The sequence below is a fragment of the Ambystoma mexicanum genome, chromosome 3q (genome assembly GCF_040938575.1).
Source record: "Ambystoma mexicanum isolate Mex_15411 chromosome 3q, UKY_AmexF1_1, whole genome shotgun sequence".
In the NCBI taxonomy this organism is placed as follows: Eukaryota; Metazoa; Chordata; class Amphibia; order Caudata; family Ambystomatidae; genus Ambystoma; species Ambystoma mexicanum.
This window is the reverse complement of record NC_090926.1, coordinates 91,967,078-91,981,932: the sequence shown is the minus strand read 5'-3', so window position 1 is coordinate 91,981,932 and position 14,855 is coordinate 91,967,078. Positions and strand designations below refer to the sequence as shown.

The 14,855-nt window shown below is 43.4% G+C and overlaps 1 protein-coding gene across 2 annotated transcripts in view; it reads right to left on the bottom strand.

The window, feature by feature from the left end:
- The window catches only part of PPP1R1A (protein phosphatase 1 regulatory inhibitor subunit 1A), a 542,291-nt gene that overhangs the window by 276,107 nt on the left and 251,329 nt on the right, over positions 1-14,855 (bottom strand). For both annotated transcript variants that reach the window (XM_069653205.1, XM_069653206.1), the window contains exon 2: positions 9,007-9,067. In XM_069653205.1, coding sequence (XP_069509306.1) covers positions 9,007-9,067 — 61 coding nt within the window. The remainder of the gene's footprint in view (positions 1-9,006; positions 9,068-14,855) is intronic.

Below are 14,855 nucleotides of genomic sequence, written 5' to 3'. Positions count from 1 at the left end.
TTTTTGTGCCACAAGCTTATTGTCTGCTCTTCAGTTGAGGGCAGCATGGTAACCCATGAGGGGCGGGATCGAAAGTAGCCCCATAAAGAGAAGAGGTTTTACTCTTGGGAAAACATAGAATTTGGACCACGGGTGATGCAGTCTAGCTGAGAGGGAGGATGCTCTGCTCCAGATCACGTTAAGAGGATCAATCTCACTGCCTACCTGCTGTGGGACTAAGCAGTGTCGTAGTGGTCGAAATGAAGATGTCTTCTGCAACAATACTAATGGTGATTTCTTTTCTCTTTGTCTATGTATAACTGATTATGTGTTCCTTATTCATTTCTGTATGCTATTTATGAATAAAGGGTCTATAACATGCCATTTTTATTATAACTATAACCGACAGTGTATATAAGTGTTACCACCCCATGTTACCAAAGAGACAAATAAGTTATGCCTGTTGTGTTGTGCCAGTTTCACCTTTTTGATTGGCATCATGACTGGTTTAGTAGAAGTGTGTGGCTGAGTAGGTGCTGTAGACACTACTCATCTCTTTACACCTACAGGGCACTAGTCACATTTTTACAGATGTAAACACTGAAAATGTACAGAAATAGCACATATAGAAAATGTCATTACACAGAAAGGAACAACTATTGATAGACACTACATCACACCAAATAATGAGTTCAACATAATGCAAGTGAGTGACAAAAATAACCACATGTGCACACGTTTGTATGATAATGTCCAGAAACCACCAACACTCCACAGAATAACCACATTTAAACAATGTACCTCCACAGAACTCCAATTACACAACATGCAAAGCACAGAATAACGAGAGATATACACAGTTACTACATAGAAAACAATGTTGCTCAACATTCAACTCAGCAATTTAATCAGGATCTTTATGGAATACACTGAGATACACAGCAGCTGCAAATATGCAGCTATAGAGCATTGGGACGTCTGAAAGTGATAAACAGGAAACAACAAAGATACAGAATGTGGCTGCACACGGAACATAGAGAAATGTGAACACACAGCAGATCAAACACCTTATCAGCATACGGCACATTGAGAGATACAACATGACATACATGGAGAGTTAAACACCACCCATACAGAGATGGAAACACACTTCTTTAAGTCTAACATGTGGGATGTATTACATACTGTAAGGATGCAGAAGTAGGACGCCAACACAGTGGTGGCATTTTGGTTGATAAAGACGTTTATTATTTAAAAAAAATAAGGAAACACCCTACTTGTCCCTATGACTAATTCAACAAAAAGATTAAGGACTCTGTCAGGATGTCCAGTTGAAATCAAAATAGTGCACCTTCCTGTGTTGAATGAGCAGTTTCCAACCCTCACACTTGAAACTAATAACAAAGGGATAAAGGGACTTCCTGGTCCAGAGGAATGACTCCCTTCCTATTGATAATGTCCAATTGTACCTGGGAGCATCGCCCGTGAGAATAGCTCCCTTCTACAGGTTTCAGTTCTCCTTAAAAAGGCTAGCATAAAGTTCCAGGTTCAATCAAAGTAAAATTTCAAAGTTCCAACAAAAAGATCTCTAGGCAACACCAGGGGGAATAACTGCCTTCCCCTGGTCAAAGTATTTGCAATTGCTAAGAGGTTTCTCCTCTACTGGCTCTCTGCAAAGTTCACAGTACCAAGAGGACACCTCTTCTCCCTTAGCTTCTTTAGGTTCTCACAAACACCAGGCGCGAATGACTCCCTTTCCCGGATTGCAATGTTCACAGCGCCAAAATGACATATCTCCTCTCTTGGCTTCTCAGCGTTCTTACAAACAACACCAGGCGGAATGACTCTCTTCCTCTGGTCACAGTATTTGCAATGCACAGTTCATCAGCTTATTACCCCCGGTCTCCATAGTATACTCTCCTGCCAGGCGCTTGGTCATTCTTTCTTCCTCCAACTTGGTCAAGGGAGATATTTTCTCTTCCTTTTATTTGCTCTTCCAGGCACAGCCAACCTGAATCGACCTTCACCAAGGTACTGGGTCTTGTCTAGACTGCCAAACAGTTCAACTGGCAGCCCGGGTGTATTCTCCTGCCAGATATTGGCTTGGATCCTAGACCCCTCTACTTTTGCTTTTCACATATGTGTCTCAGATCTGTTTTCTATTGCTTCTCAAATATTCAAAACTGGGTCCCAGACCCCTCCACTTAATAATGTCACAGTTCAGTGGGCAGCTCTGGTGTTCTTTCCTGGATGGGACTGCCTTGGGTCCGAGACGTCTTTACTTTGGTTCTTATTTATTTATTGTTTTAATTTGTAGAAACCCCCAGGCACCAGAGCGCTATTTCAGACCAGTTACATTTATGTACAAGCTTAATTCATAAAAGGGGCATAGCAGTAATACAGTGGAGAGGACATACAGTTAGACAGTTGGTATATACAGCGAGAGAATAACAGGACAATCCGTACATGGAGTGCATGTAGGGTAACATCCAGGTTGTTGAGAGTTTAGGCAAATAGCCAGGTTTTCAACATGTTTCGGATGGCCCAGTATGAATTCTTTGCTCTTAGTTCTGCTGGGAGGGAATTCCAGAGGTTAACTGTGACTGTTGGGAAACTTATCCTCCCCCCTCGGCTCTTTTCACTCTTGGTATGGTTAGTTTGTGGGCAGCGATGGATCTTTTTGGTCTGTTGCATTTTGTTCTTTCGATTTTTTGCGACAGGTACTGGGGGCAGTCTTGTTCAAGCATTTGTGGGTGATGGAGAAAGTCTTGAAGATGATCCTTTCTTTGATCGGGAGTCAGTGAACCTTTTTTCTGGCGGCTGTGATATGGTCCCTTCTCAGGATGTTCAGTGCGGCTCTGAGGGCATTATTCTGTATTATTTGCAGTTTATTTAAGTGCTTTTTGGATGTGTCTGCAAATAGGACATTACAGTAGTCCAATTTCGCCCCGTGATTGCTCTGGCAATGGTCATGTAGCTATCTAAATTGAGGAATTGTCTAGCTGTGTTGATTTTTTTTGCTCTATATACTGCTCATGAAGCAATAGTGCTGACTTGTCTTTTAAGGCATACGGTTTCATCTAGATACACACATACAGTTTTTATTAGCACCTGAGACAGTATATGGATTCCATCTATATGGAATGGATGTCAATTGTGGGCTGAGGGTCTTTAGTACCGCAGCAGAGCCTGACAATAGATTCTCAGTCTTATCGTAATTTAGACACAAGTAGTTGGACACCATCCAGGACTGGATTGTCAGATTAACTCTGTTGAGCATTTGTGAGTCTGTGTCGTAGGAGCTTGTCAGGGGGAGAAGGACATGGGTGTCCTGGCGTAGTTTTTGTAGGATATGCTGAGGTCATCCAGGGGGTCATATAGGGGTTAGGTGAATAAGTTATGAAGGGATTGGGAGATACATAATCCTTAGGGGACACTGCATGGGATGGGAATGGGCGAGGCACTGTCCGTGTCAGATGTAAATCTCAAAGTCCTTCCTTCAAGGAAGGAAGCAATCAAAAGTGAGGCTTCCTTGCATGATTCTTTGAGGTCATTAGGGGCAAGATGTGTGGCAAATGAGGCATTGATGAATTTTGTGATGAAGGTGATTAGGACTTCTGAGCAGCCTTTTATGATTGATGCTGGACATATGTCTCCTTTGCAGTTGGTTGGTTTCAGGTTTTTGAGGATATTGGCTGCTTCCAGCACAGTGACTTCTCTAAAGAAAAAGGTGGGTGTAGTGTGAGTAGTGATTGTGGAGTGGTTGATGGGACTAGTCTTGATTCATTTATCTTTAATCTTTTTCTGGAGTAGGCCGATTATGGCTTCTTGCATAGCGTTCTGTATGTTCGAGCACCATGTTTCATCTTTTGTAATCAGTGACGGTTGTGATGCATGGTTCTCAAGTTCTCTTGTATTTTGAACAGTTCTTGCGAATTGGAATTGACTTTGGCTATTCTGGCATTGTAGATTGCTGCCTTAGCTGTTGTGATGGCTTGCTTATATTCTTTAGCAATCTTATTGAAGGTCAGTCTGGGGTGTTCTGCTGTTTTTTTTTTCCAGAGAGCTTCTGCTTGTCTTTTCCATGAGTGAAGTTCTTGGAGCTGGGGGGTGTATCAGGGGTAGCAGTGGTCTGTGGGTTTTGTTTTTCTGGGAAGGAGTATGGCTTTGGTTAAGGTGCTTGTGTACATCTCAGTTAGATGTTTAGGGTCGTTTTAAGGCTACGTTATTCAGAGCTAGGGACACCACTTAGGGGGAGATAGATTCTTTTGAGATTTCTTTTCACTTCGTGTCCAAGCAGGTGGTAGTGGTGGTGGGGTGGGTGGGGTTTGTTTGATTGAGAGGAAGGTAAAGGCAATGGCGTGATGGTCCAACCAAGGGCAGGGATTGTTTGAGGTGATGGTGATTTGGCTGTTCATGTCAGCTATCCAATCCAGGGTTCTGCCTTTGAGATGTGTAGGGGTTGTGACGCAATAGATTAAGCCTATGTCTGCAAGGGTGTTGGCAACACCTGATGTTGTGCGGCCAGATGGCTCATGGAGGCCTAGGTTGAGGTCTCCTAGTAGAATCACTCTAGTGGTGGGTTTGATGTTTTCCCCTATTGTGTGGATGAGGTTTTCCTCGAAAGTAGGAGAAGAGCCTGGCTGGTGCTATAGGATGTGTATGATGATGGTCTCCGTAGGTGTGGTGGCAAGTTTAACTGATGGCCGTTCACAGTGGTCTTCTGTAGAAGAGCTGTGGTGTCTTATACAAAGGGAATACCTAAGTATGAGAGCTACCCCTCCCCCTTGAGAGTCTGTTCTATAACATCTGAGCATGGTGAAGACTTCAGAAAGTGCTAATGACAGTGCACTGCCAGAGGCTCGGTGAAGCCATGTTTCTGTAATGGCCAGTAATTCTAGGTTCAGGGTTATGATTAGGTTGTTGATGTCCAGGGCATAAGCAGCCAGGGACCTGTCATTGATGAGGGCTCTGTATAGTGTGGAGTCTGTGCGGTTCTGTGGTAGGTGAGGGTGTGGGGGTTGCAGGCAGTATCTTGGGGCTGGTCATTATGTTGCTTCTCTTTTGGCTATTGGCATGGATCTTGGGGTTCGATTTGTTGTTCGAGTTTTGAAGAGATGCAGTGTGGAGAAGAGGGTGCCTGGAATTGTGCTGTAGGCTACCTTGTGGCTGGTTGTGTTTAGCATCTTTGTGGTTGAGTGGCTGGCGTGGGACCTTGCATTAAGGTCCTATTTCTCAACGATGTGGGTGCTGGGAGGTGGGAGGGGGTAACTCTGATGGCTCTTGTGCTCAGCCTATCGTTCCTTATTTGGGCAGATGGTTGATTAATGTTTGGAGGATCATTTTGGGGGGGCAATTTCGTGGGCTGATTGTGGCAGCTGGGAGGAACGGGCTAGGGCATGTGATGGATGGATGGCATGGGCAGTAGTCTGCTATCGAGAAGACTACATTTTTGCTGACCACATGAGTGTTGGCAGTATATAGGGATACTTCGGTTTTATCTACTGGGGTTTGGTCTGTGCATCTAAGGCCTAGGCCTTTGAGTGAGACTGGCTTTGCTGGCTCCATTTGGGAGTGCAGCTGAGTCTGGTTTGTGCGTGCAAGGTTGAAGCGGTTTGGTGTGCACGGCTAAGAGCACATGTAGATTTGGTTTGGTGGTGTGAGCCAACTATGCACATAAGTTTAGGTTTGGTTATGCAAGTGATGCAGGATAAGTACACATCTGGATTCGATTGGGTAGAGCAGGCTAGGCGCACATCTGAATTCAATTTGGTGGACCAGGCTAAAATACACATCTAGAATCAATTTGATATGGTGGGCTACACGGCATAAATCAATTTGGTGGTGCAGCAGACTAAAATACACACCTTGAATCAATTTGATAGGGCAGTGTAACGCTCACCTGATTCCCGTAGAGGCGCCGGTCTTGACTGGGCGTATACCGTATCTTCAAAGGTGATGTGTAACACACGGCTGGCTCTTTGGGCTGGACCTCTGTGCACTGTATGTTTGGCTCGAAGGGTAAGATGTCTTAGGTAAGTGAACGCCGTGCTCTCCATCTGCTGCTGTAACCAGTTTCTTCACTGGATAAGGGGAGCAGGCCTCTTGACTTCAGAGGACTGCTGTCCGTCGTTTACTGCACGAACGGTAAGTTTCGAGTAATTCTAATGTCTTTAAAGTCTTTAGTAATGATGTCTCTTGTTTTGCAGGGTTCCGGCGATGGCGGATGACGGGCTGAAGTAAATTGAAGATGGAGCCCGTGTGATGAATAGAAGCGCCTGGAAGCACGTAAGTAAGCGCTTGTTGCCTGCTTCACGATGCGCTCTAACTGTCTTTTTATTTTGCAGGTACAAGTTCGGAGCGGCTGCAGGGTGCCGGAATACCCACTGGGTTAGATGTGGAAAGGAGTAATGGCACGTGAGTATTAAAGTTCCCCAATGTCTTTAAACGCACCTTGTTTTGTCTTTCAGATGCGGGATGCAGCGCCGAAGGCCTCCGGAGCGTGCAAAGAGTTGGTAAGCTTTTGTCTTTCAGATGCCGGAATGCAGTGTGAAGACCTCCGGAGCGCACGAAGAGTAGGTAAGCCTTTGTCTTTCAGATGCCGGAATGCAGCGCGAGGCGTTGGTGACAGCCGATGGACCAGGTAAGTGAAGAGCTGTCACTGAAGACCGTAATGCTAACCTGTTCTTTCTTGTCTTTATAGGTGTTGCTGAAGACTGGATTCAGGATGGTAAGCCTTTTTCCTTAGGCCCAGGATCAGATGCAGAAGACACGATGAGCGTTCTGCTGCTGAGGATGCAGAATAACGCAAAGCAAGATTCATCCATCGGGTGTGGTTTAAATAGCCATCTGTAGTGCTTACGTGTCTCCTTCCACAGCCACGCCTAGGTAAGAAAAGAGTTCCTGCTTTCCAGAAGAGTTCCAGTGTTCTGAATCTAGGGAGTGGCTCCTGCCCCACCCAACAGGAAAAGTAGTTCCAAACAGAAGAGGATCAGAGACTCAACTGGCAGGCAAGTAAGCAGCATGGTCTGCTGCAGGTAAGTCCACCCAAGCATTATGTGCCCGGCGCTTCCAGCGCTGGGACTGGGCATATTTATGAGCCTGGTGCCACTGGCGCCAGGACTGGGTCCAAAAGGTCCCAATTGGGACTGGTTGGCACTCGGAACCTGGGTTATGGATCTGCCTCCAAGGGAGTTGGGAAAACCCTGACCTTTTGGAAGCAGAGATCATGACAGGCAGGCTATGCAGCATACATCAATTTGGTGTGCAGCAGGCTAAAATACCTAGGGGTCCCAGACACCTTTCTTAGGTCCGTAACATGCTTCTTTTAGGCCCTGTTCAGTAGCCTGCTAGCCATTCTCTCTTGTCCATAATTCTCTTGTTTCTTAATGTTAGGGTCACTTGGAGGATAGCTCACGGGCAACATGCTTGCCTTGGAAGCAAGACAAGACGCAGCAACACAGGTTCAATCCCCGGGTACCAGCTTAGAAACCGCTGGGTATTAAGCGCGTTATAAATAACCTATCATAGACACCCCCCTTACAAACTTGTATTGTCTCCTGACTAAGCCCCGTTCACTATCCTGCCAGGTCTCTCGCTCAGTCTCTTTGGGGTGCTCTTTTACTCCCTCTGTTCTTATTTGGTCTATTTCTGCAGTCTCATTGAAACAAGGGAGATGACTCTGTACTTCCTCCTAGCCACAGCCTCTGGGGTCTCTCTGTACCTTTACTATTCCCCTCTGTGTACCTTTGCATTTGGTTCACGAGGTTTCCGGTCCTTGGCCAGACCAGTAAGCTTCTGCTGCTTCGCCTGGGCCCTTGCCGTTTTCTCTCACCGGATCCCTAGCTGATCTCTTCCAGTAAGGGAGTCTCCTGTTTCCCTTAGTCCCTTGCACACTGCTGACGCTCAAAGGTCCTCCCCCTTTTTGGGGGGGCATGCTGATCTTCTTGGTTCCCCCAGTGAGGGAGACTCCAGGTTTCCTCAGTTCCCCACAGGCTGCTGAGGTTCAAGTGCCCCCCCCTTCTGGGAGGCACACTAGTCTTCTTGGTTCCCCCAGTGAGGGAGATTACAGCTTCCCTCAGTTCTCCACAGGCTGTTTGAGATCAAGGGTTCCCCCTCTCTCTGGTAGTGCAGTGGTCCACAACACCTTCAGTCCCCGCAAAGGATTCCCGCTCCCTGCTCCTCCAGGAAAGGCTTGACAACCCTTCTTGGTTTCCCTCCTCTATGTTTACTCTATATGGACCAATCAGAAACTAGCAACCACTAGAATGTTCCTTGTGGTTCTGAAAGGTGATCCTCATTCCTCCGGCACTTCTCCCTCATCACAGTAGTGATCCTTCAGTTTCCTTGTGGGTCAACGGACTGCCTCCCAGTCAAAGTACTACAAAGTGGATCTTCACTTGGGTATTTCCAAATCTTCCTTGTCCCAGTACTTACTAGGGGAATGCTAGGGTGGCAATATCTAATGACTCTACCAGGGAAGGTTCTGTTGTTAAGGTCAAGAAAAGGGTTTCTAGGGTCAGGAGATTGGCAGGGATACCACATTCTCCAAACAAGGTCATCACTGGTCCCACAGAGGGTTCCTCTCCCATGAGATCCACCAGATGAGTACCGCCCCCAGGGGATCTATCGGGTAGTGGCCTCACCACCCTGGCCTCATAGAAAGGGGCTCCCCCTTTGGAAGCAGTGATGATACCCTGGGATTCATCACAATGATCAGACCTTGAGGAGTTGAGGCCCAGCAATATGAACACACTTATGCCTCTTTTACATAACTCAGCTGATTCAATACAGTTAACAGTTGTGATCCTCAGTTGTGATCCTCCCATGCCACAATCAGCTTCTCTGGGATTCATACTATATGGACAGACACTGCACGTAGCGAACGTCAGTGAATATGTGAGTGGGTGAGCCTAGCCACTTACACAGGACACACTGCAGAAAAAAACGCCTCTTGTCAGGAGCAGAAAATGAATGTCTACATTACCAAGCTACTCAGAGTGCATGCACAAACATATAGGAACGTACCTGGTGAGGACTGATCACTGGTCAGAACTAAAGTGGCAGGAGTTGGCCGTCGTCTCCGAATCTGAAACAACAAAAGGCCATGATTTAATAACTATATCACAGTTAAACTGCTCATTGCAGTCAGAAATAACATTTTGAATTTCATATTTAATCTGTGAATGTGTCACTGGGGTGTTCTTGCCTTTCTACTTTCACCAATGCAGCTAACCATTCTCACACCCAAATCTGAAAGCACTTAGGGTCTAATTATGAATAACGCCTTCTGTTTTAAAATACCACCTTATTTTGAGATCGGATCACAAAATATATTTCCTGCTTGCTTTACAGATTGTATTGCCAGAAATGGACTGAAGATGTTGCTCAAAATAATGTTCTTTTTGTTGTATTGCTGACAATGGTTATAATTCTGAAAGTTTTGTGTAATTTCACGCAGTGTAAATCTGAACTGTACAAAAGTTTCATAATGAAAAGTAAAACACGCTAAATACATTTTTGTGAAGTTTACTTTACTGGGTCATTTAACAGCTTTGATACTTGTAACTCCTATCTCAGGCTGAAAACACCCACAAGAAGATACCACATGATTATTGTCCTTTTAGCAGAGGTTGCTACATTTCTCAATGCATCATGAAATTCACTCTTGTGTGTGTTTTCTTTCAATCATAATAATATAAAAAATATCCCTCTTTAAAACTCAGTGTATTCTGCTTCTGATTAAATTTGCATTGTGGAAGATCCAGTCTGGTTACTTGATTCTTTTCCAATAAGGCTTTCTAAAATGTACTTAGTTATTCTCCCAATTGTGAAAATGCTCATGTCTCAAACAAAATTATTGAGCAATTTGACACTAATGGATAAAGAGCTGATGCATCCCCTGTGGAATCCAAACGTTCAGATTGTAGGATAAACACACATTTCTGCAGCATTCGTTCAACATATGGAAATATCTTGCAGTCAAAGACCTTTAGCCCCTCAAATGCACCTAATGTATATTTGTGTTTTAGTGGACTTTTCTTCAGCCTTCAATGTTGTTAATCTTGGAAGATTGTGGGAAAACTGGAAAATTGGGGTCTGGAGGGTGGCCTACTTTGTACTTTGATCCACTTGCACTCTAACACCAGTATAAAAATCTGACTGGATCAAAATGGGACTCTATCTAAAGAAAGTAACACTTCTAGGGGCATTCAATAAGGCTGTATATTGGTCCCTTGTGTGTTTATTATATTCATATCGGATATTAGAGAGGGTCTGCAGAATTGTGCATTAGCGTCACCCAGATTAGGGAAGCATCATCTGAAGTGGCTCATCTACGTGGATGATGTTCTCCTAATGGATCATATGCAATTGGGTATTCAAAGACTTTTGGGGGGATTAGAAACCTATGCTAGACATAATGATATAATCATTAACACCAGTAAAAATAAGATTTTAAGAGTGTCTCGATCTAATAAGCTGATAAAGATTAGATGGAATCTAGAGAAGACAAATTTGGAAGTAATTTAACATTTTATATACTTGGGAATTCCAATTTTTCCAACCCTAATAGGAAGGCCCTAGTTTCTCATTTAAGAACTAAGATTGAAATAATGTGCCTATTCTCACTTGATTCAGTGGTAAAATAGTAGATTGCAAAGGTTATACCACAATCTATCTATGGTCTAGAATCAATTCTCTGGTTGGATTAAAATATGAAGGATTCTCTAGAGGCATTGTTGTGGAGAGATGTCTAACGAGTACCTAATTGTGTCCCTAGAGCAGTTTTTAGATATGAGTTGGGCCTGTTCTCCATGAAAGCAAGACTAGTGTGGAGCACCCTACCTCTATTCAGAACACTAAGCACACTCCACTTTTGTATAAACAATGAGTTCTTTAATTGCTGGTGTATGATGTGCAATGACTCATTAAAAAGTATAGAGTGCAACTATGATGTAGGGATTCAGTTTCCTGAAAACCTTATGTGAGGCAGAGTGGATCTCAACACATCACACAATTGGGTAATATAAGTTAAATCAGTATTGCTGCTAGACCATAGAATGTGGGGATCATTGCCCTGTATTTAAATACATTTCCAAACATGCACTAGCACCAGGAATTCCTGAGTTTGAGGTTGAATTTAATTTTAATTAAAGAAATCTTAAATATTAGGTGTAATGATCACTATCGCACTGTGGAGTGTGGATTCTGCAAATTGTCAGAATCAGCAAAAACTCTCTGACATATCCTATGCCATTATGTAAAGCTAAGGGGTGAGGGACAGTATTATTTTTTTAAAGAACCCTGACAGAACTTAGGTTACTTCACGAGGAAGTACTCTGGCATAGGATTTGTCCTTGCTCCTCAACTTCAATGGTATTAGCCACATTGAGATTTGTAAGGCATCCTATCTTTATACAAGTGTAAAGTCAGGCTGTATTAAAGTAATTAGCATAGGGACTTGTGAATTTGCTGTTTACGAGATGAGGTAGTGTTGTAGGCTTCCTGGAGATCTGGGGATTAAGTGCAATGCAGTTCCATTAATTAATTAACATAATGAAGCTTTAATAAATCAGTTTAACATTTGGGATTGTTGATTTTATGAATTTGGCATAATGTTGTTCTATGACATTATTAGGGTTTATTGAATTGTAATGTGTATGTTAAACGTTTCTCATAGAATGTGTTGTGCATGATGATTTTGATACTTGTATTTTTAATGTTGTGAAAGGATTATGATTCTTAACCATATCACAATTTAAGAAAAGACGTAGCCACCATGCTGGTTCCACAGCTCTCTTGTTTACCGAAAATGGTTGTTCTTCACTGTTACTTTAGGAACATCATAAAGCATGCCATGCCTTGTGTTTTGCCTCACCAACCACTTGCAAAACAAATACAACATTTTAGAAAAGTAAACCAACGCATGGGTGCTAGAACAAAATGAAAACATGGAAATTGGTAGAGGCACAGAATAACTATTCAACTGAACAGGCATGTATAAAGCTGCAGATCAGGTAAGATATGTGATAGGAATAGATATGGAAATGTGCAGTTCTGATGGCATAGCACTCTTCTTTCCTCTCTCAGTTGGAAGGTGTGCCTTGTTATCCCTTCACAGCCTTACCTCAGCAGATCATTTAAATTCGAAAACACTCTGCAGGTCAAAGTAAACAAGAAAACCAACAGATTTCTTAAAAAGTATACCCTTGTCTCTCTCTGAGTGTACAGCTCTCCAAAGTGGTAAGGCAGGAAATAACCAAGGCTAATGGAAACAAAGAAAATAGGTAATAGCTACGGAAATAAATGCAACTTCTGCCAACCTACAGATCACTGGTACGGAATTTGACAAGACAGTTGTCTAATTCTGGTAATGCCCACAGTCTGTACTGCACATGCAAAGACAAGTGTGCGGACGCCAAGGCCCCAGTTGCATAACAGGTCTTATAAACCTGCTTTGATCAAAAGGACTGGGTCTGAATCTGAAAGCTAAACCATGTATTCGCCATCTTTACAATTGAGACAGTCAATTATAAATTGCTTTCCCTTCGACAGGATTCTAGCGGTTGTATTAATAAACTCATCATCCAAGGATGTGTCTTGGTTGATATTTGCCCTTTTCTTTAAATACTGCTTGAATACCATGAGAGTGGCCTTTTGATTCTATACTGATAACACTGGTAGGGTTATGAGTGGCTATACAGAGTGTAAAAATAAATGTCTACATATTACTGTGTGGGCATATGTAAACTTCTCATGAAGCAATGACACCAGTTTATTACTGGGGAAACATTCGCTTTGTAAGGTACCTTCAAAAGTTGAGACCTCTATCAATGGTAGGGGTTCCAGATATTTCTGCAGCCAGAAACAAGAAATCCCTGCCTCCCAGTCTAGCTTGGTTAACACTTAGTTATAAGATGTTAGTGTATCCGGTGGAGATATTAATGAGGAGATGTAGAACGATACTGAATAATATGCCAACATTTTACAGCACCAAGTAAACAGCTTATGACATACGAACACTCGGAGGGCCATTCAGATTACAGTGGTGCGAGTATCAGGATTTTACTGGCAATAGCTCCGGCCAATGATATTAGTACCTCAGCATATGGGTGCAATGCCTGGCAAATGATAGTAATACCTGCTACATGATGTGAGGAGGTCGACAAAACAATACATAGCAAATGATGGTACATAGCAGGTCATTAGGTGGCAGTAGCTGGGAAATCCTACGAATACAGCGCTTCAAGACCATAGCAATGGCAGCAGGTGCTATACAAATACCAGCTAACATAAAATAATATACCTGGGAATATGATGGAAGTTCCTAACAAAACCCTATTATAATTGTTCTTTTATAACATGCTTAATACCGAGTGGTTTCTAAGCCCAGGATGGGGATTCAAACCTGTGTTGGGTTGCATTGTCTTGATTCCAAGACAAGTGTGTTGCTCCTGAGCCATCACCAGTGTAAATTTAAAAGCTTGCTCTGTTGGCATTGTCTGAGCTTGTTTAATATGTTCCGGAAGTGGGACACTGCCCTACCCGCAATATGGTTATATAAAAATAAACTCTTCAAATTGGGAACTTTGACACTTGAAATTCCTGCGGAAAAGCCCTTTCTCCAGCTGAACGCCTCATGAGGCTCCTCTGGGAGCACTGATCAGGAAGAAATCACCTCATCCGAGCAACACCAGGGACAATATCAGAGAGACCAACCACTGATGGACTAGGCGATCAGGTGACTAGTGCATGTGTCATCCCTTCTGGTTTTTAGCTTCACTTTCTGTCTGTAATTTCTCTTCCAGCGACCATCTTGGTACAGTCCTATCTCCAGCTGAAGGCCACAAGAGGCTTCTCTGGGAACACCAATCAAGAAGAAATCGCCTCATCCAGGCAACACCAGGGACAATATCATAGAGACCAACCACTGTTGGACTAAGCAATCAGGTAATCAGGGCATGTGTCATCCCTTCTGAATTCCCTAGGGGCATCCAGCCAGGGTCATCCGAGTTAATGGTGGAACAGTGAAGAGTGAAGACCAGCCATCAACCAGCCTCTTTGCCTCTTTGCCTATGATCCTTTGTTTGGCTGTGTCCTAAAGCTTGTCTGTAAGTACTCTTTATTGCTTCTTCTCAGTTTGGCCCTTGCCATGCACTTCTCAGGCTATCTCTTCCTTTCCCTTCAACTTCTTTCTTCACTTTCCTCTGCTCAGAACCATCTCAACTATCTTCCCATCTCTATCATTTCTTCTTCCAATGCCACCTCTCTTCTCACTCCACTACTCTTTCTATTCACAGAACCTACTCCAACCCTAACTTCCAATAGACATCCTCACCTGCATCTACCCCCAGCACCTCTCTATTTCTCAGGTCCAATGTAGCTATGCTCTTACATCTCATTCGCTTTGTATTGCTCTTTGTAATGCACTAAAACCTCCTTTACCAATGATATCTTCCATTGTCATTCTCCTTCTCCTAACCTCATTACCCTTACTGAAACCTGAATGTCTCCCTCTGACTCTGCAACCGGTGCTGCCCTTCATGACCCTGCATACACCTTAACTCATTCTCCAAACTTCCTATTGCTCCTACTACTCTTACCTCCCCCAATTCCCCTTAATTTGAATAAACTATCACCACAATCACTTCTCCCTATGGCATGCATATTATCTCTCCATCAGCTCAACTCATCAACCACATCTCCCAACTAATTGAATCACCCCTTCTGATTACCACCTCATTGGTTACTTCAACTTCCCCTCACTTTCTGCTGCTTTATCCACTGACTTTAACTTTCTTATAGTTAACTTCTCACTCTCTTCTGTCCACTCTCTGACCACCCATTTAAATTGAAACTCCCATGATGTACTTCTC